The 15,490-nt window shown below is 40.5% G+C and overlaps 3 protein-coding genes across 5 annotated transcripts in view; 1 reads left to right on the forward strand and 2 right to left on the reverse strand.

Moving 5' to 3' along the window:
• Positions 1–240: 240 nt before the first annotated feature.
• Positions 241–5,484, forward strand: LOC124160090 (putative nuclease HARBI1). Of its 2 annotated transcripts, XM_046535812.1 has the most exons (4): positions 241–2,002; positions 4,503–4,650; positions 4,730–4,873; positions 5,086–5,484. In XM_046535812.1, exons 1-3 carry the CDS (start codon positions 1,803–1,805, stop codon positions 4,838–4,840), a joined length of 459 nt encoding a protein of 152 aa, XP_046391768.1. In that variant the 5' UTR covers positions 241–1,802; the 3' UTR covers positions 4,841–4,873; positions 5,086–5,484. The 2 variants fall into 2 exon arrangements, with proteins under 2 accessions (XP_046391768.1, XP_046391767.1); XM_046535811.1 differs by having other exon boundaries at positions 4,730–5,484.
• Positions 5,485–5,491: 7 nt separating this feature from the next.
• LOC124160089 (PH domain-containing protein DDB_G0287875-like) lies at positions 5,492–10,323 on the reverse strand. Its single transcript, XM_046535810.1, has 5 exons — positions 8,700–10,323; positions 8,477–8,610; positions 6,309–6,497; positions 5,836–6,196; positions 5,492–5,740 (listed from the first exon to the last, which is right to left on the reverse strand). Exons 1-5 carry the CDS (start codon positions 8,749–8,751, stop codon positions 5,493–5,495), a joined length of 984 nt encoding a protein of 327 aa, XP_046391766.1. The 5' UTR covers positions 8,752–10,323; the 3' UTR covers position 5,492.
• Positions 10,324–10,407: 84 nt separating this feature from the next.
• The window catches only part of LOC124160088 (high-affinity choline transporter 1-like), a 58,840-nt gene continuing 53,757 nt past the window's right edge, over positions 10,408–15,490 (reverse strand). The window contains exon 11 of one of the 2 annotated variants that reach the window (XM_046535808.1): positions 10,408–13,289. In XM_046535808.1, the coding sequence (XP_046391764.1) occupies positions 12,973–13,289 (317 nt within the window). In that variant the 3' untranslated portion in view covers positions 10,408–12,972. The remainder of the gene's footprint in view (positions 13,290–15,490) is intronic. The other variant, XM_046535809.1, reaches the window with a different exon arrangement.

Below are 15,490 nucleotides of genomic sequence, written 5' to 3' on the forward strand. Positions count from 1 at the left end.
ATTTTTAGGAGCCGACGCTTTTTGCCTTTCATTTGTTTTCGCAACGCAGAGCTATGAAGGGCTCCAACTTGCTGCGATGTGTTAGCTCCGCCCCCAAGTACGCAACGCCGAGCTATGAAGGCACCCTAAGGCGCCGTTGATGATGTAATGGTTCGACACGTTACGGTATATGTTCCTTGGTTCCCCCCCCCCCCTTTTCCCCACTTCCTTTAACCTCCCCCTCCTCCCCCCGCCCTCCTCTCGACTCGGCTCGGCGAGTGAATGCATGTGCGTGAGGAAAGTGAAGTGAATGCGTTTAGTCAATTGTGTTGAAAGGAAATCAAATGGGACAATGGCAAAGTGTTTAGATTTTAATTGAAACCCCCTCTTTGTTAAGTCCCCTTCCTCTTCACGCCCCTCTCCCAACCGAGGAGGGTTTCAAAGAACGGGGAGCGAGGAACCAGAAGCTGAAAAGAGCTGAAATTCAGGAAGAAAAAATACTCACTAGACTCACGAATAATAATGGGTGGTTAAACGAAAGATTTGTGCACGAGAAGTTCATTTGCTTCGCGAGGCGAGGTTCCAAGTCAACCCCTGCCATACCCTTGTCCCCGATTCCAGTCTGAAATACTCCAGCGGTTAAGCTAGGGAACGTGAACGATTGGCACAGTTCGGGAATGCCTCACTGCCGTATCCTCTCTTGAGGCGATTTTTTCCTTGCTGTATGTTGGGTAGCGTGGTTTTTTTCAGCGGTCTCGCGCGGTAGGATTTGGCGGGATTTTTTTAAAACTGCACTTATGTTTGTGTCTCAAGGCCCTGATTCAATCCGGGTGGGCCGTGAACCACACACAAGTCGCCACAGGCGAATACACAAATAGAATTTGAAAGGTAGAAACATAAACGCATGACGATGACACAGCGTGGCGTGGAAATGGAATGAAGGCCGAAAACTCATGGAAAATTTTCACCTCGACCGGGAATCGAACCACGGACTCTCTGCTTTCCGTGCAGAAGATGTCGCCTATGTATCTACAGTCCAGCCGGCGATAGTTGTCGGATGACAGCACTTTAAAAGGAGAAAGGGGCGGAGAACCCTGCGCCATCATGGTTTGCAACCAATCGCTGTCCCCAAAATGCACCCCACACCCTTGCCTAGTCATACAATGTTGTCACGTGCACATGAAGCACTGAAACCAGCCTGGGGCCCTATGCTCGAACTTCGGTTCGTATACGGGAGGGGAGTTTCATACGAATGACGTAGTCACATTCCGTGTGACGGCTGAATTTGGTATGCTCCAGTCGTCGGGGAGGGCGATTCATACGAACTAGGCGCTCGTGCGGTCGGGACTGGACGAGTTCGTATACGAACCAGGGAAAACATGGCGGCTGCAATGTTTGCTATGATAATGCTCCAAGAGGAAAATGAAGTTATTGAAGAGGAAAGGCCGCCACGGTTGATGCGGGAGCGTACTTCAGCTTTCCATTTGGAGGAGAAGAAGTTTAAAAAACTTTATCGCCTCCCGAAGGAATTAGCTCACGAGCTAATTGCTCAATTAACCCCTTACCTAAGGGCTCCATCGCGATCTTCAGCCTTGTCTGTGGAAACAAAGGTAATTGTTTGGAGTTATAATGTTTATAGTAAGCCTAAATTAAGATGTTATTTAGAGGCTAGGCCTTCTGCTTGGTAGATAGTTATTTGTAGGTAGCATTGAGGTTTTTATACAGGGATTCGAAATGGTAAGAATTTAGAATTCGTTGTCAAATTAATTTTACATAAAATATACTATTTGATGTTTTGAGCTCCTGCTAAGCAAATACTATTCATGCAGGTGTTGGCAGCTTTAAGGTTTTTCGCTGGAGGTCCATACCAGTCATACATAGGAGAAGAGGAATATACAGCCATGGACCAATCGTCGGTGAGCCGTTGTATAACTGAAGTGGCCAAGGCAATATGTGAACATTTGATGCAACATTGGATCAAATTAGATCTATCTCCAGAGTCTGTGGCTGGACTTCGTGAGGGGTGAGTGTTTTAAAATAGTAATCAGAGGTGATAGTATTAATCAATTAATAAAAAGCATGTACAAGGTACACAAAAATACAACTTTTAAGTTTTTTCTTATGTACGTGCAAAGTAAATGTTTCATTACTACCCCCGGGAGAATGTGGTTGAGAGTCGCGAACCTTGATGGCTATGCTGTAGAAACTTTTTTCAAGTAGCTAAACGGTAGAATGCTATAATGTGCAATGGATCAGTATTCTTGTTTTCTGGAATTTCGCCGTTCGTTTGTAAATATTTCACCGTGTTGTGTTAAGTCTGATTTCCCAATTCATTTTCTTCGACGTTAACATCATCTTAAGTCAGGCAAAAATGGAAGTTAAAGCTTTTTAGTGGGTCTGACTACCATTTAGGTGAAAAGTATGGTCAATATATTGAGCTTTCTGTTCGCCTAGTATTAGTGTTGGTTGTCGTATTTCATTTCACTTTGCCTTCACATTTGAATAATACTGTGCTACCTATTATGGAATGTGAGCCAAAGCCTCCCTTCCTTACCAGTATGAATTTTACATGTTTAGTGATATTGAAACATTGTTATACTCCTAATTTGGATTTTTGGGTATCTCTATCTTTGGTTATTAATAGTAATTGGCTATATCGACGATATACTAACAATAAGAGTGATCGTTACCTATATAGATATATAAACTTCCTTCTGTTACAAATTCATTGAAGTTTAAGTATACATTTGCCTATAGAAACCTACGTCTTACCAACTCTTTGTCTACACACACTGGTAACTTTTCAATTTGAGTTTAAATATGTTATAATAATAATAATATTTCTTTCATGGGAGCTAACCCAATTTACAAATATTTATTGTAAGGAATGTTATACATTTGAAATAAAGTTGCAAGGCAACATTTCAAATACAAATTACATGTTAATTCATTGAATCATAATCATTAGGTGGCTATTATTATTTAACAAAAGGATAATTATTGTTTCTATATACCTGTCAAAGTGCATATGAAAATGGTTATGTATGTTGTAGGTTCCAAATCCTAGCATACATAAGGACTTCGAAACAACATGCTCAATATGAGCATTATTAGACAGAGCTTGGTCAAAATAAACGCCCAGGACTCTCACACTTCCGACTCTTGGAATGACTTCATTGTCAATAACATATCTAAAATTACGACAGAGTTTCCTCCGAGTGAAGAAAGTAACACTGCAATTATTATAAAATGATTAAAAACAGCTAAGTTGGTGGTGGTAGACATTCCTTTTCTGAAACCGTGTTGTTCAGTAACCTGTATGTGCTTCAACATGGTAATCAGAGAATTAAGAACTAACTTCTCTATGATTTTAGCAAGTTCAGATTGGATAGTAATTAGATCTGTAGTTTGTTACATCACTTTTATCCCCTGATTTAAATATGGGCATCACATAACTGAGTTTTAAAATATCTGAAAAAACATTGGAGGTGTATTAATTAATATAATCAGGGGGTATGCTAACACAGATGCACAATTTTTGAATATTATAGCAGGAACATTATTAGGACCACATCCTATATCTGTGCTTAGGCTTTTTAATACATTTTCAATTTCCTTAACAGACACTGATAAGGAGCTAAAAATAATATGAGTGGTCAAAGTATGGTCATAGAGCATTTTAGGACTTGAGATAGAGTACACAAATGAAAAAAGTGATGCAAATAAATAAGCTATACTGTAGGAAAATCACCATTTACATCATGCAAGAACATGTTTTATGGTAAAGAATGCTCATTGCATAGAGTCATCACATGTTTCAAAAATGATTCACATTTCTCAGGAAACAGTGAGCAATATCCCTATGTTTGCACTAGTATTCTTCTAACAATTATTCCCACCACTTCAGAGGAAAATAAAATCCAAGCCTCACTTCTGAGTTGAAATTACTCTGAATACATTCTGAAGGATCACTAACAGTTACAAATTTCAACTACCTGCTCTTATAACAATCATTCCCTCCACTGCAGAGGGAAATAAAAAAAATCTAACCTAACTTCTGAGTTCAAATTACTCTGACTAAATTCTGAAGGATCACTAACAGTTACACATTTCAACCACCTGTTCCTATAACAATAATTCCCACCACTTCAGAGGAAGTAATTAGTCCTAAACAATGAAAAACCTAACTGACTTATATATTTCTGAACCCTGAGACAGTGTAAAACTTTTCTTAAGATATCAGCACTTACATATTACAGAGTCATGATTATTAAAATGTCGTAGACTTCCCATCCTTCTTATCATGACCCCAATCACCATCTGTAAAAACTTCCACCATCTTCTTGCACTTCTATATTGATGCAAGCTCATCCTCTGTTTTTTGCTACCTTAAATCATTAACTGCACATTCCAATACATAGTCTCAAAACTACTGCTTTCATCTAAATGACCCTGATTTTCAAAGATTGTAATTGTTGTCGCCTGATACCAAAACTGATATCATTAAAATTCGCTTTTTCCAGTTTCTACCAGAAGTATGGCTTTCCGGGAGCGATAGGGGCTATAGACTGCACCCATGTGGCTATAGTTGCTCCACCAGTGGACAACCCGATTTATATGGAAAGGCAATACTATAACCACAAGAGATACCATTCCATAAACGTACAGCTGGTAATTGCATTTTTCTTTTTATGAGTTTTCTAATGATTGTCAAGTATTGCCTTGTAATTTGTAACTATTTCTCTTCCAGGTTTGCGACTCTAAAATGAGAATTTTAAATGTTAATGCCAGATTTCCAGGGGCCACAAATGACGCATATTTTATGCCAATTCGGAATTACGACGGGGCCTTATACAGATGAAGGAGAGATATAATGTCAATGCCTGGCTAATTGGTAAGTGTTCTTTCCCTTCTGTACATTTAAATACATACATACCACCTGGATAGAAGCTCTGATGACTATATTAATAATTAGTTACAAGTAACACATGCACATAAATCTGGTGTAGTGCTGAAATCCAACAGAAAAAAAATAATTTTACTCAGGGTAACAAACCTGCTGAATAATAGGTAATAATTCTCCTCCCTCTTCTCCAAATTTTTCAGGAGACAGTGGTTACCCCCTTGAGCCAGGGTTAATGACCCCTATAGCAGGGGATATACTACCAAATTCTCCAGAGGAGAGATTCAACAGGAGCCTTTGCCGTGCCCGGAGCATTGTCGAGCAATGCAATGGTGTGCTTAAGGCTCGATGGAGGTGCTTGTTGAAACACAGGGTCCTGCATTATATGCCAGAGAAAGCAAGTGATATAATAAACTCCTGCTGTGTGTTGCACAACATGTGCATCGAAAGAAATGTGGCAGAGGGAGAAATTCCTATAAATGTGGAGGAAAATGGGATGTATGCTGACCCTAATCCAGCAGGACAAAACCACAGAGCTGGGCTCCAAGTCCGACAAAGAATAATTAGGGATTATTTCCAGTAAAATAAAGTAGTTTGGTAAAACCCAAGTTTATTTTTCATTAATTTTATTTTCTATTCTTTTTAATAAAGTCACTATTTCAACTTGCATCAAAAGTGACTCTTCCTCCACTCTCAACCTTCTCTCCTCGAGCTCTAGCCGCCTGCTCTCCAGCTCCACCTGCTTCTCCTGCAACCTCAGCCTCCTCTCCTGCATGGCCATCATCTTCTCTTCCTTCACTGCCTTCTCCCTCTCTACATCTATAAGCTCCTCTGCGATGGACGTCAGGTTTTTCTGTCCTATAGAATGATAGGCTGTGAATTACTTTCTCTTCTTACATAATGCATAAAATACAAATGTAAGACAGACAATGTCAATATTCTCCTGTACTTACTCTCCATTCCTGCTTTTCCAGCTTGCTTGGGGGGCTTCTTCTGTTGGGATGTTGTAGTTGGGGTGGATGGGGCTTGATCGGAGGTTGTATTTGGGCAGATTGGAGTTTGAATGGGGATTATGGCTGGGCTGGGAGGGCTCTGTCTGGAGATGTTTGATGGAGTTGTGGTGAATGTGGATGGAGTTGGGATGGAGGTTGTGGATACGTTTAAAATTTTCGTGTTGGGGTTCTGGGAGAAATAGGTTGAAATGTTAGGAGATGTAATAATTACTGTAGGGAGTGAAGTAGGGGAAGTAGAGTCGGGATGGAAGGAGGGAGTGCTGCATGAAGGGTTTCTCGGATTCCCTGCCTCTAATTCAGTCTGTTAAAATAATATGATGAGATTGTATAAGTTTAACATGCATAAAAATTGAAAATACAAAGTAAATATATTATTGTCATGAATCAATATGCTGGCATCAATTACACCTCACCTGTACAATAATCTGGGACTCCTTTGTGTGTTGGTGGCCCATTACGGCATTGCTGCCCAGTAATTGGTAAACCCTCATTTGGTAGCTGGTTAGCTCATCAACTGAAGGCGGGCCACCACCAGTCTTTCCTCCTTCCCTCACCAAGGCAGCTACTTTAGCCTTGGTGAAGGTTTTTATGTCTTGCCACGTCTGTTGAAGAGTTTGAAAGGGATATTTATCAATGAAAATTGTTCTGATTTATGAAACAAGGCGTGACAATGATATATAGAACGTATAGGATGAATGCATGTGGGAATCAAAGAATTTGAATCATGTCTTGAAATGGAATAATTATTTAATCACTGACTTTTGCAATGGTAGTAGTTATTCCTGAGACATGGAATATAAGTTGAGGTGTTAGGAATGTTATATTTGCAATATAGACAATATGTTAGCGTACAATTTCATTAGGTAATCCACAGTAATGACTATTCATTGATAAAAATAGAGATCCAATGCTATACATTATTTCTTATTTTACCATTTGAACGGTATCAATTCTAAACCCTTCCATTTCTAAGAACCTCCGCAAGCCTCTTAAAGTTCAAGAGTTGGCTTCTCATTATAGACAGCCATATGGAAAGGATAAGCGAGACATGAGAACCATGGCTTTATTCCACAAGTAAATGCAAAATAAAATTTAAAAAAATAATGAAATTAGATTTTAGAGAAATCTCCAAAATGTGAAGACCAAGTGGGAATAGAAGCTGATTTCAATGTCTCACTTATTACAGGTAAATCACCTCCACTCTACAGAGCCAATCCAACAATGTAGTTCAAACACGAGGAAGTTATTGGTATATGTAACTGTACCGGTTCCGACTCGCTTATGAAAAGAGGATGACAGTGACAAATAACATTTATTAAGATTCACAGATTACTTTAAAACTTGTGCAAATGTGAGGTAGATGTTGAGGGCAGAGAGTTCACTTCTGGTCAACCACTGAAATCAGACATCTGAATGGCACTAGTGACTTGTACATAATGATTGAGCATTATGGGATTTAAAATTGTTATCTATGTCTCCTATGCCTGAGAATACTAGAATATAACAAAGCATTGAGAATGTGGGTTATTGGTAAGTGCACTGGGAAAGTTTGATGATTTCCATGTTAAATTTTAGAATATTCATTCCATGCATGTCAAGGTGTAAATAGTTTCTGAACTGTTACCTTGTCAACGTTATTATTGGCCTGAGAAAATCATGATTACTAATAATTTACTAAATGCAGTTTCAGGACCATAGCTAAAATTTCTTTTGCACAAAAGTTTTGAAAAACATGCACATTATTCATCTATGTTGTACTTACTACTGCATTCGCATTTACATTGAATTCTTGTGTGAAAGCAAACATTGGCTCTAGAATGAATGGGATTAATGACCGTTGCTTTTCTGTTTGTTTTTCATGCAAAAATATTGCGCAAATTAAGGATTGGTTTCTTATATCTACATTAGGGAAATTTTCCAGTAATTCAATGGAATACAAGGTAATGTCATACGTTTGCAGCTGTTGCTCATTGCGGCACTCATTATTACTGCCCATGCTTCAAGAACAACTGAATTACCCGACGTTGAATTTTTCATCAATCAAATAGATTTTAATTAATAAATTATCAAATCAATAGACCCTATGCATTTCGAAACGTATATCAATCGTAATTAGTATGAGTAAAACTGGTTAAAATTGACTAGGAATCAAAAACTCATTATGCAGAATTCTCTTGGAAGAAATGTAAAGGATCGAGTGATATTTATCGCTCATCAAATTAATATTTAAAATTTAGTTTCCGATAAAATAAACATCACTGTACTAAGATGTATTAGCATGACCTTTTCACGGCAAGATTTTCATTGCATTTGCATGTATATGTTCGCCAATGACGTAGAAATTATAATACAGACGCTCGCCGCGAAATGCTGCCGACTCAAAGTGAATATATTAGGAAATCTTTTCGTGGTACATGAAACGTAGGCGATGCATGAAACACTGTATAATGATGGGACACAAGCAGTACACCTTCGAAAAAATGTGTGCGCTTGCCTTCGTCCTCCTTATATGATCTATATATGTGTAGTCGCTAATCACAGAAAGTTATTACGAGTCCAAAAATGAGTGCTTAATACTTACTTTCCTCCACTCCTTCCACTGCTTCACCGCACCACCACAAGAATTTAATTTCACCGTCACCTCACGCCATGCGTCGGCCGCATCTTTTGCCCCAAATTTGGAGGTGAATTTTGCTTTCGCAATATTATCGTTACCTGTTAGAAAAAACGTTTATATTGTAAGAATTTGATTATCCGTTAGCATTTACAAAAATAAGCACTAGGTATGTTTAAACTCTACTGACCTTCGACAAATTCTAGCAGGATATTCTTCTGCTCCTCATTCAGTTTCGCCATTCTTCACGTTGCGCTTGTCTGGCACCTACTTCTTAAAATGAGCAAACTCACGAAACTGCATTCCTACTCCAAGGGATTACAGGTACATTGTTTGTGAGGGTGGAAGGAGAATTCAAAACAAAGTTTCGCGGAAATGAATGAATCACGGATTTTGGAGGCTGTGATTGGCTGAAGTCTTTCGCATGTCTTCTTGGCCCGACGTTGCCAACTCTTGCCGTACGTATAGCAGCTCCCCTCGCATGGCCCTATCCGTAGGGTACTGGAGCATACCGATTTCCCCTCCGTCCGCTAACCCTACGTATGGGACCATACGAAACGAAGACCGTGAGGGAGGAGCTCGTGCACTTTCGAGCATAGGGCCCCTGGGGCCCTATGCTCGAAAGCGCACGAGCTCCTCCCTTACGTGCGGAAGACTTCAGCCAATCACAGCTAGCTCCCCTCCATCCCTTGAATCCCCTCCATCCCCTTCCCTTTTCCCCTCCACACGATCGACCAGCGTTGCCAGTCCGTGGATACAACTGTGCGTGAGGCAGTACAAGCGCGATCTCCATAGATTAAGTTTGGCAACACTGCCAGTTCACTGCACCGAAATCGGATAGAGGCTGTGGCCTCCTCCACACTTTCACACCTGCCACTCACTCTTCTGGGATTGGATAGAAGAGTGGGATGGGTCTCATTTTCTAATACCGTGCCTGAGGCAGTACGAGCGCAATCTCCACATATTACATTTGGCAACAATGCAAGCTTAAGAGCGATGTTCACGGCACCAAAGTCGGAGAGAGACTGGATAGGAATACATTGCGTAGGTTGGGTGCCTTTCTGTGTGTGACGGAAGGACAGGAAGGGAGGAGACCGGAAGTGTGGTTTGTGCTGATGATGGGGTAAAGGTCTATCTGGATATTTTTTGTGCACCAGGAAAGGACTTATTAGTGAGGTTCAGTCGGCTGGATTAATTTGTCTTGGCGCGCGGGGTGTTTTCATTGAGAGCGACGGAATTTTCTTTTTGAGAAGAAGTACTGCATAGCCCCGCTTAAAGAAGGGTTGGTGACGGTGTTGTGTTCCTATTAAAATTTTAATTTCATAAAATTGTGTGATCATGAAGGAGACGTTTCTGGTTAATGATAAAAATCTATTTGTAGGTAATACTAAAGCAAATTGTTTTCAACGTCTCCATTTTATAATATTAAAGTATCGTCCGCAGTTTTCAGTGTCGTCCGAAGCTCATTCAGTTACCATGGCCACCTAAAGGACTCTTTTGTTTCTGTTTACTCTTGCTATCGTCGCTTATTTGTAAGCGCCTCCCAACCCCGGCACGCCAACTAATTAATCGAGGAGCTGTATTAGAGGAGCCTTACGGGTCGATTCCATGAATCTGGCGCCTCCTTCCGTCAAGTAGGCGCCACCAAGGCGCCCAAACAGAACAAGGAAACGCCTGACGACAAGAATGCCTGTGTTTCAGTTGATTGACCCGCCATTAGGTCCATTCAAACGTTCATATCATCCGTGGGCTATTCACATTCAAGGACGCTGTGATGTATTAATCTTTTTATAAATAATTTTGAAAGGTGATACAAGTGTCCCAACACACATGCCGTGAATTTATTAGGTGATCTAAAAAAATCTCCACATCGGCTAAGGGTATTCCACAAATCAAAATACTTTAAAAAATAAATATTTTATTTTTTGATGTCCCTGCATTCTGAAAATGTTTCTACAAAATGTAAATTTGCTTTCAGGTGGTGGAAGACATTTTGATTAACTTAATTGAGATAACCAATCTGATAATATTTACACAATGCCTCTCGCGTGAGATCGCGTGGTTTGAGGGCAAACAGTTCGGCAGGAACACTCATTGGAAAGAAACGAACTGTTTTCGTTGTTTCCACTTGAAGCAATTCGTCGCAGCAATTATATTCCGGGTGCTCTGAAAATAAGTTGCCAATAGCTGCAAGCCACTCAAGGCTTTTACATTGTGTACACCAAACCGATGACAAATTTAGGAATGAAATCAGATCATTCTGAACAACAGGTGGACATAACATATACGATTCAAGTTTTTCGCAGTTAGGGAATGAATTGTATTTGGCGATATTTCCTATTATTTCTCGGTCCCTGCACGAGGTTATCGATTTCATTTCCGGCGAGCGATTTTCTCTCCATTTTTAGGGTGTGTGTCTATCTCACGTCACTCGAGATTCCACACTCAATTGAATTGGCGTTTGGCCAGGATCAACAATTAATTTCACGTGTCGTCTGATTGGGCGATTTCGCTAATTTACCTTTGAGTTATCTTTAATATCTGAATTATCTCTAATGCTCTCCTAATATTTTTTACGGAATTAGTGTCCAAGTATTGCTCAGATGAAAGCCAGCAACACGATTGATTTTTTTTACTATCCAGGCGGATTCAGAATGATTCCCGTAATTTTGTGGTTGCTGTAGCGCTGTGCGAATGCTCGAATCTCCCCTATGAATGATATGATCTTTATCAATGCCGTGTTCCGACACTACCGACCGTGCATGGAAAGCATCATACAATTAACCGCGGAATATAATAACAACATATACATGCAAACATATCATTCTTAACTTTTTTACTATTCATTCAACCGCCCTGTGTGGCGTAATATTTTATTAGTGACTTTGAGATGGCTAAAAAAAATCCTTTTCTTAATTTGCAATCACAAGGCGTTTATTTTTTTCTTTCTTGCGGTTCATTCTTTCATAAAAATGGTGTTTGGACGTGTATCCTATTCACGATGAGATTAATAATTTAAAGGTGATTTTCAAGTCTTGGCAGCTTCACAAATTTCTTACTTCTTCTCGAGGCTACGGTACGGTAAGGATATGGTAGATTAATGTGTTGTTTTGTGATTCATAGATTACTTATGGTTTCAATCTGAGGAAGTATTTTCTGATTTTACTTCTGATGATTTCTGATGTCAAGTTATGTTGCATCCATTGAAAGTATGTGGTTTAAATTTTTCTTCTACTTTTGTGGGCCGCTTCAGTCTTATTTTTTACTTATCACGTTTGTTTCCCAGTACACAAGTGTTCGCATTTACCTCACGGAAAGAGAGAATTTAATAATTCAGTCTATTTCCTGTTTGTTTTGCATCCTTATTTTGTAAATGCCCTAATTTATAAAATAGATCCTCAAACACAACGAATCAGGGGTCGTTAGGAAAGAATTCCTTAATCACCAAATGCCCCAATACGATATGGTGCGATTGTGTAATTGTGAAAACAGTAGGTGCGGCGTTGCGATGGCTTAAAATCGATCATAAAAACCAATTTTTTCACGATTATTCAAGACTCAGGAGGATCTGGCCCAAACACAAATTTCACGTCTGCTTCACGTCAGCATACTTTCTGTTCTTGTTGTCACAGTAAGCACGTGAATCCCTAAACCAAAACTGGCAACAATGTCATTGAAAGACTCCACAGATCTAAATGTAAACAGTGTGACGTCGGTGTTTATGAGTGGGAGCGATCTGTTTTTCCGTCTTAGTCGATCAACACCACAATCAATTAAAAACCATTGCGTCTGCCACGTCGCGGTCATTTTGGGTGGTCTATTCATGTAAGTTGCGGGGGAATAAGCGGCCTATTATATACTCGCCTACGCGGTCCGTTGGGACTTTTGAGCGTAAGTTTTTACTTTTAGTTGGTTGTGAACACTTGAAACGCAGGAAACAGTTGAATGAGGGTGCCGCTGAATGCGAGGTTTAGAGGAAGTGATTGTAGCGAAGCCGCAGCACACATTGGCTTATCTATTGGGGTCCGACCGAAGTCCAATCTCCCTGCCTTGTTTTCGCACCACAGACTCTCTATGATACTGCATGGGAACCACCCTGCGGAGTAGTACTAAATTAAGCCGTCTTTTCGGGAAATGTGTATGTTATGAACAGAAATATCCAAGAAAAGATCAATGAGCATAGAGAGCATACGTGCTCGCATGATGAATAGCAGCAGTCACTTCGATACCTATATTTTTCACTGCAATTTTCAAACCGAGTTACGAGCTAACCGGCGTCGGCTAACTCAAGTTTCCATTGTCAAGGTGGCTGGCGCTGACCGCCGAGTCCACTAAGCAATACAGGTCTGAGTGCCCTGAATGTTGTCTGGGCAAACAAGGAACCCACCATAGCAGTGCATAGTGGGCGATTGCAGTGGCTCAGGCGCACAAACATCCACTGTAATGGAACGGTGGTATGGATGTCACGTGACTCGGGGTTCTCCAGACGACAGCAGCGCCTCCCCCATCTCCAAGGCGGCGACTCCATCTCCTCCTCTCTCCTCCCCCGGTTGCGCACGGCGGCCATATTGCCTCGGCGTGGCCGGAAAGGCTCCGAGGAAGTCGTATCGCCTGCCCGCGGGCCTCCCGAGCAGCGCACGCGCAGACAGCGACACGACCACGTGGCTGGTTAGGGAACACAACATGGCGGCCGTGCGAATCGGGAACCTTTGCGTTCGGGTCTCGGCGTCGTAGAGCGGGAAGCGGATGGCTGCTGGGATGCCGATGCCAGGCTCACCGGCTGCCGATAAAATAAACGCATTCACATGTCATTTCGGTTTGCCCTCGCAAACTCAAAATTATCGTACTTACGATCAAAATATATGCTACGTGTGATTCAAAACTAAATTACGCGCACTAATCTCAGGCCAAACATAAATTAATCCGTGGGGCCTAGTGTGAGGACTGGAGTAAATGTCAGCAAATGCACGGCATTACGTACATTGCGTATAACGACTAAGTAACCTCAACTACACGCGCGGAAGGAGTTCACATTAAGTCCGTCATCAGATGATATCTAATATCTGGCAGTTAAGATAGCTTCAAACTTAAGGTGAGGAACGCATGTAATAAGCATTTGTGTCCGAACCCAGAAGAAACTTGCATTCATCACGCGTGATGAGGACAAAGGTTTTATTCGGATGTTAAAGTTAAAGGGAAGAGAGAGAATTCGTTCGCATTCGTCAGGGCAAGTGACGTTTGTCGCAACTGGAATACGCGACAAGCATTTGGAATCTGATTCACGCAGAAGGATAAAATCCGCGAACCCAATGAATTGAAAGGAAACCAACGCGAGCCGTCAAAAACTGCTATGAGCGAACAGAAAGTGTAACATAGGTTTTAAAGGAATAAATACGGGAGCCGCAAAAATTTTAAGGCTTAGATCTTTGCTTTGATTGCTTGAGCAACTATGGACAGATATGTATTAAATCGAAAGGAAAACATTAAGTATATTAGGACTGAACCACCGGCTGGGAAAAATACAGGTCGAGGACAATTTCAAATACAAAAAATTGCACCAAATGTATTTGAAATGGAAAATACCTTTGACTTGGATGTTAAAAAAACAAACTGCAAAATAGTATTTCAAATACGTTTTAAAATACAAAATACATTTGTATTGAAACTAAGAGACCTTCACCAAATATATCCTGGCTTGGCACCCTATGGAAATTTGCAAACATGAGGAAAACAATTTTAATTATGACACTTAAATAAGTAAATAATTAGATTTTAAAACCTAGGGACACAGAAGAAGGGACACACAAAATGTCTTGCCAAACATTTCAGTGGGATAACCCACTATGTACCTATTACCCAATGTTATAATGGACTGCTGCTGTCTTCTCTTCAGGCGATCTTTACTGGGGCAGGGGAGGTAGTTGCAGGGGTGGGCGGAGGTGAGGGGAGAAATGTGATAGGATGATTCAATCAAATCAGAATGGTGAAAGGATGACTCCATCTGATTAAGCGGGGTCGGCCACAAGATAGCTTGCTCTAACAATAAGAGGAGCTCCAGTTCCGTAGAAGTGCTAACGAATGAGTCCTAGGGAAGGATTTGCGCCTCTTGAAGGCAGCCGAGGACACCATCTTCGATGCACAGTTGGGAATTGGTGGAATAAGCACCCTCATAGTTAGATGGAAAAAATGATTGTGTTAGAGCGTAGGTTTCCGCGGCGATGCACAGTGGGCTGAAATCGAAAAAAGCTGGACAAAACCTCGAAAATGGTTTTTTTGAGTATGGAAATTGAAACTTTGCACAGTGGTTGCCTACACATTAGTGCATTTTTTGACGCAAAATATTTTTCTTAGGCTAATTTTTTATATAAAATACATGGCCTCAAAGTTGAACAAATTTGGCGGAAATTGCCCGCTTTGAATTTTTTTCGATATTCAGCATGTTTAAACTAATGTCACACCTTTAGTAGTAATTCAATAGCAACAAAAATTTATAAATTTGTTAAACGGTTTCTTATCATCGATTACCATCAACGTTCATGACTTAGTTGTTGTATTTGTGACCAATACGATACAAAATGGCGGACCCTGTTTTTCGTCAAATTTTTGTGTTTATGTAGGATTTTAAAAAAAGGATCACCGAGTTACCTCGAGATATTTACACCACATATACAACAAAGTATATAGATTATGATAATCGGAAGTACAGCTGCGACCACCTGCGACGCCGAAATTAAGAATGATTTTTCGAACGTGCGGCACCGCCCGGAGCTGGCTGCTGGCCACGGGAATTGCCGTACTCGACGGATGTTGGATAGTGAATCATTTCAAGCAAATTTATTGAATAAAAGCTATGATATATTATTACTACATTTATTTTCCTTTTGTTGTAACCGGATTTCTTTACTGTCTTGTAATATTTATCGCCGATGCAGTACAAAATGGTGGACGCTAATTTCAGTAACATTTTTGCCCGTGTGTGGC

Source organism: Ischnura elegans, chromosome 6, assembly GCF_921293095.1.
Source record: "Ischnura elegans chromosome 6, ioIscEleg1.1, whole genome shotgun sequence".
In the NCBI taxonomy this organism is placed as follows: Eukaryota; Metazoa; Arthropoda; class Insecta; order Odonata; family Coenagrionidae; genus Ischnura; species Ischnura elegans.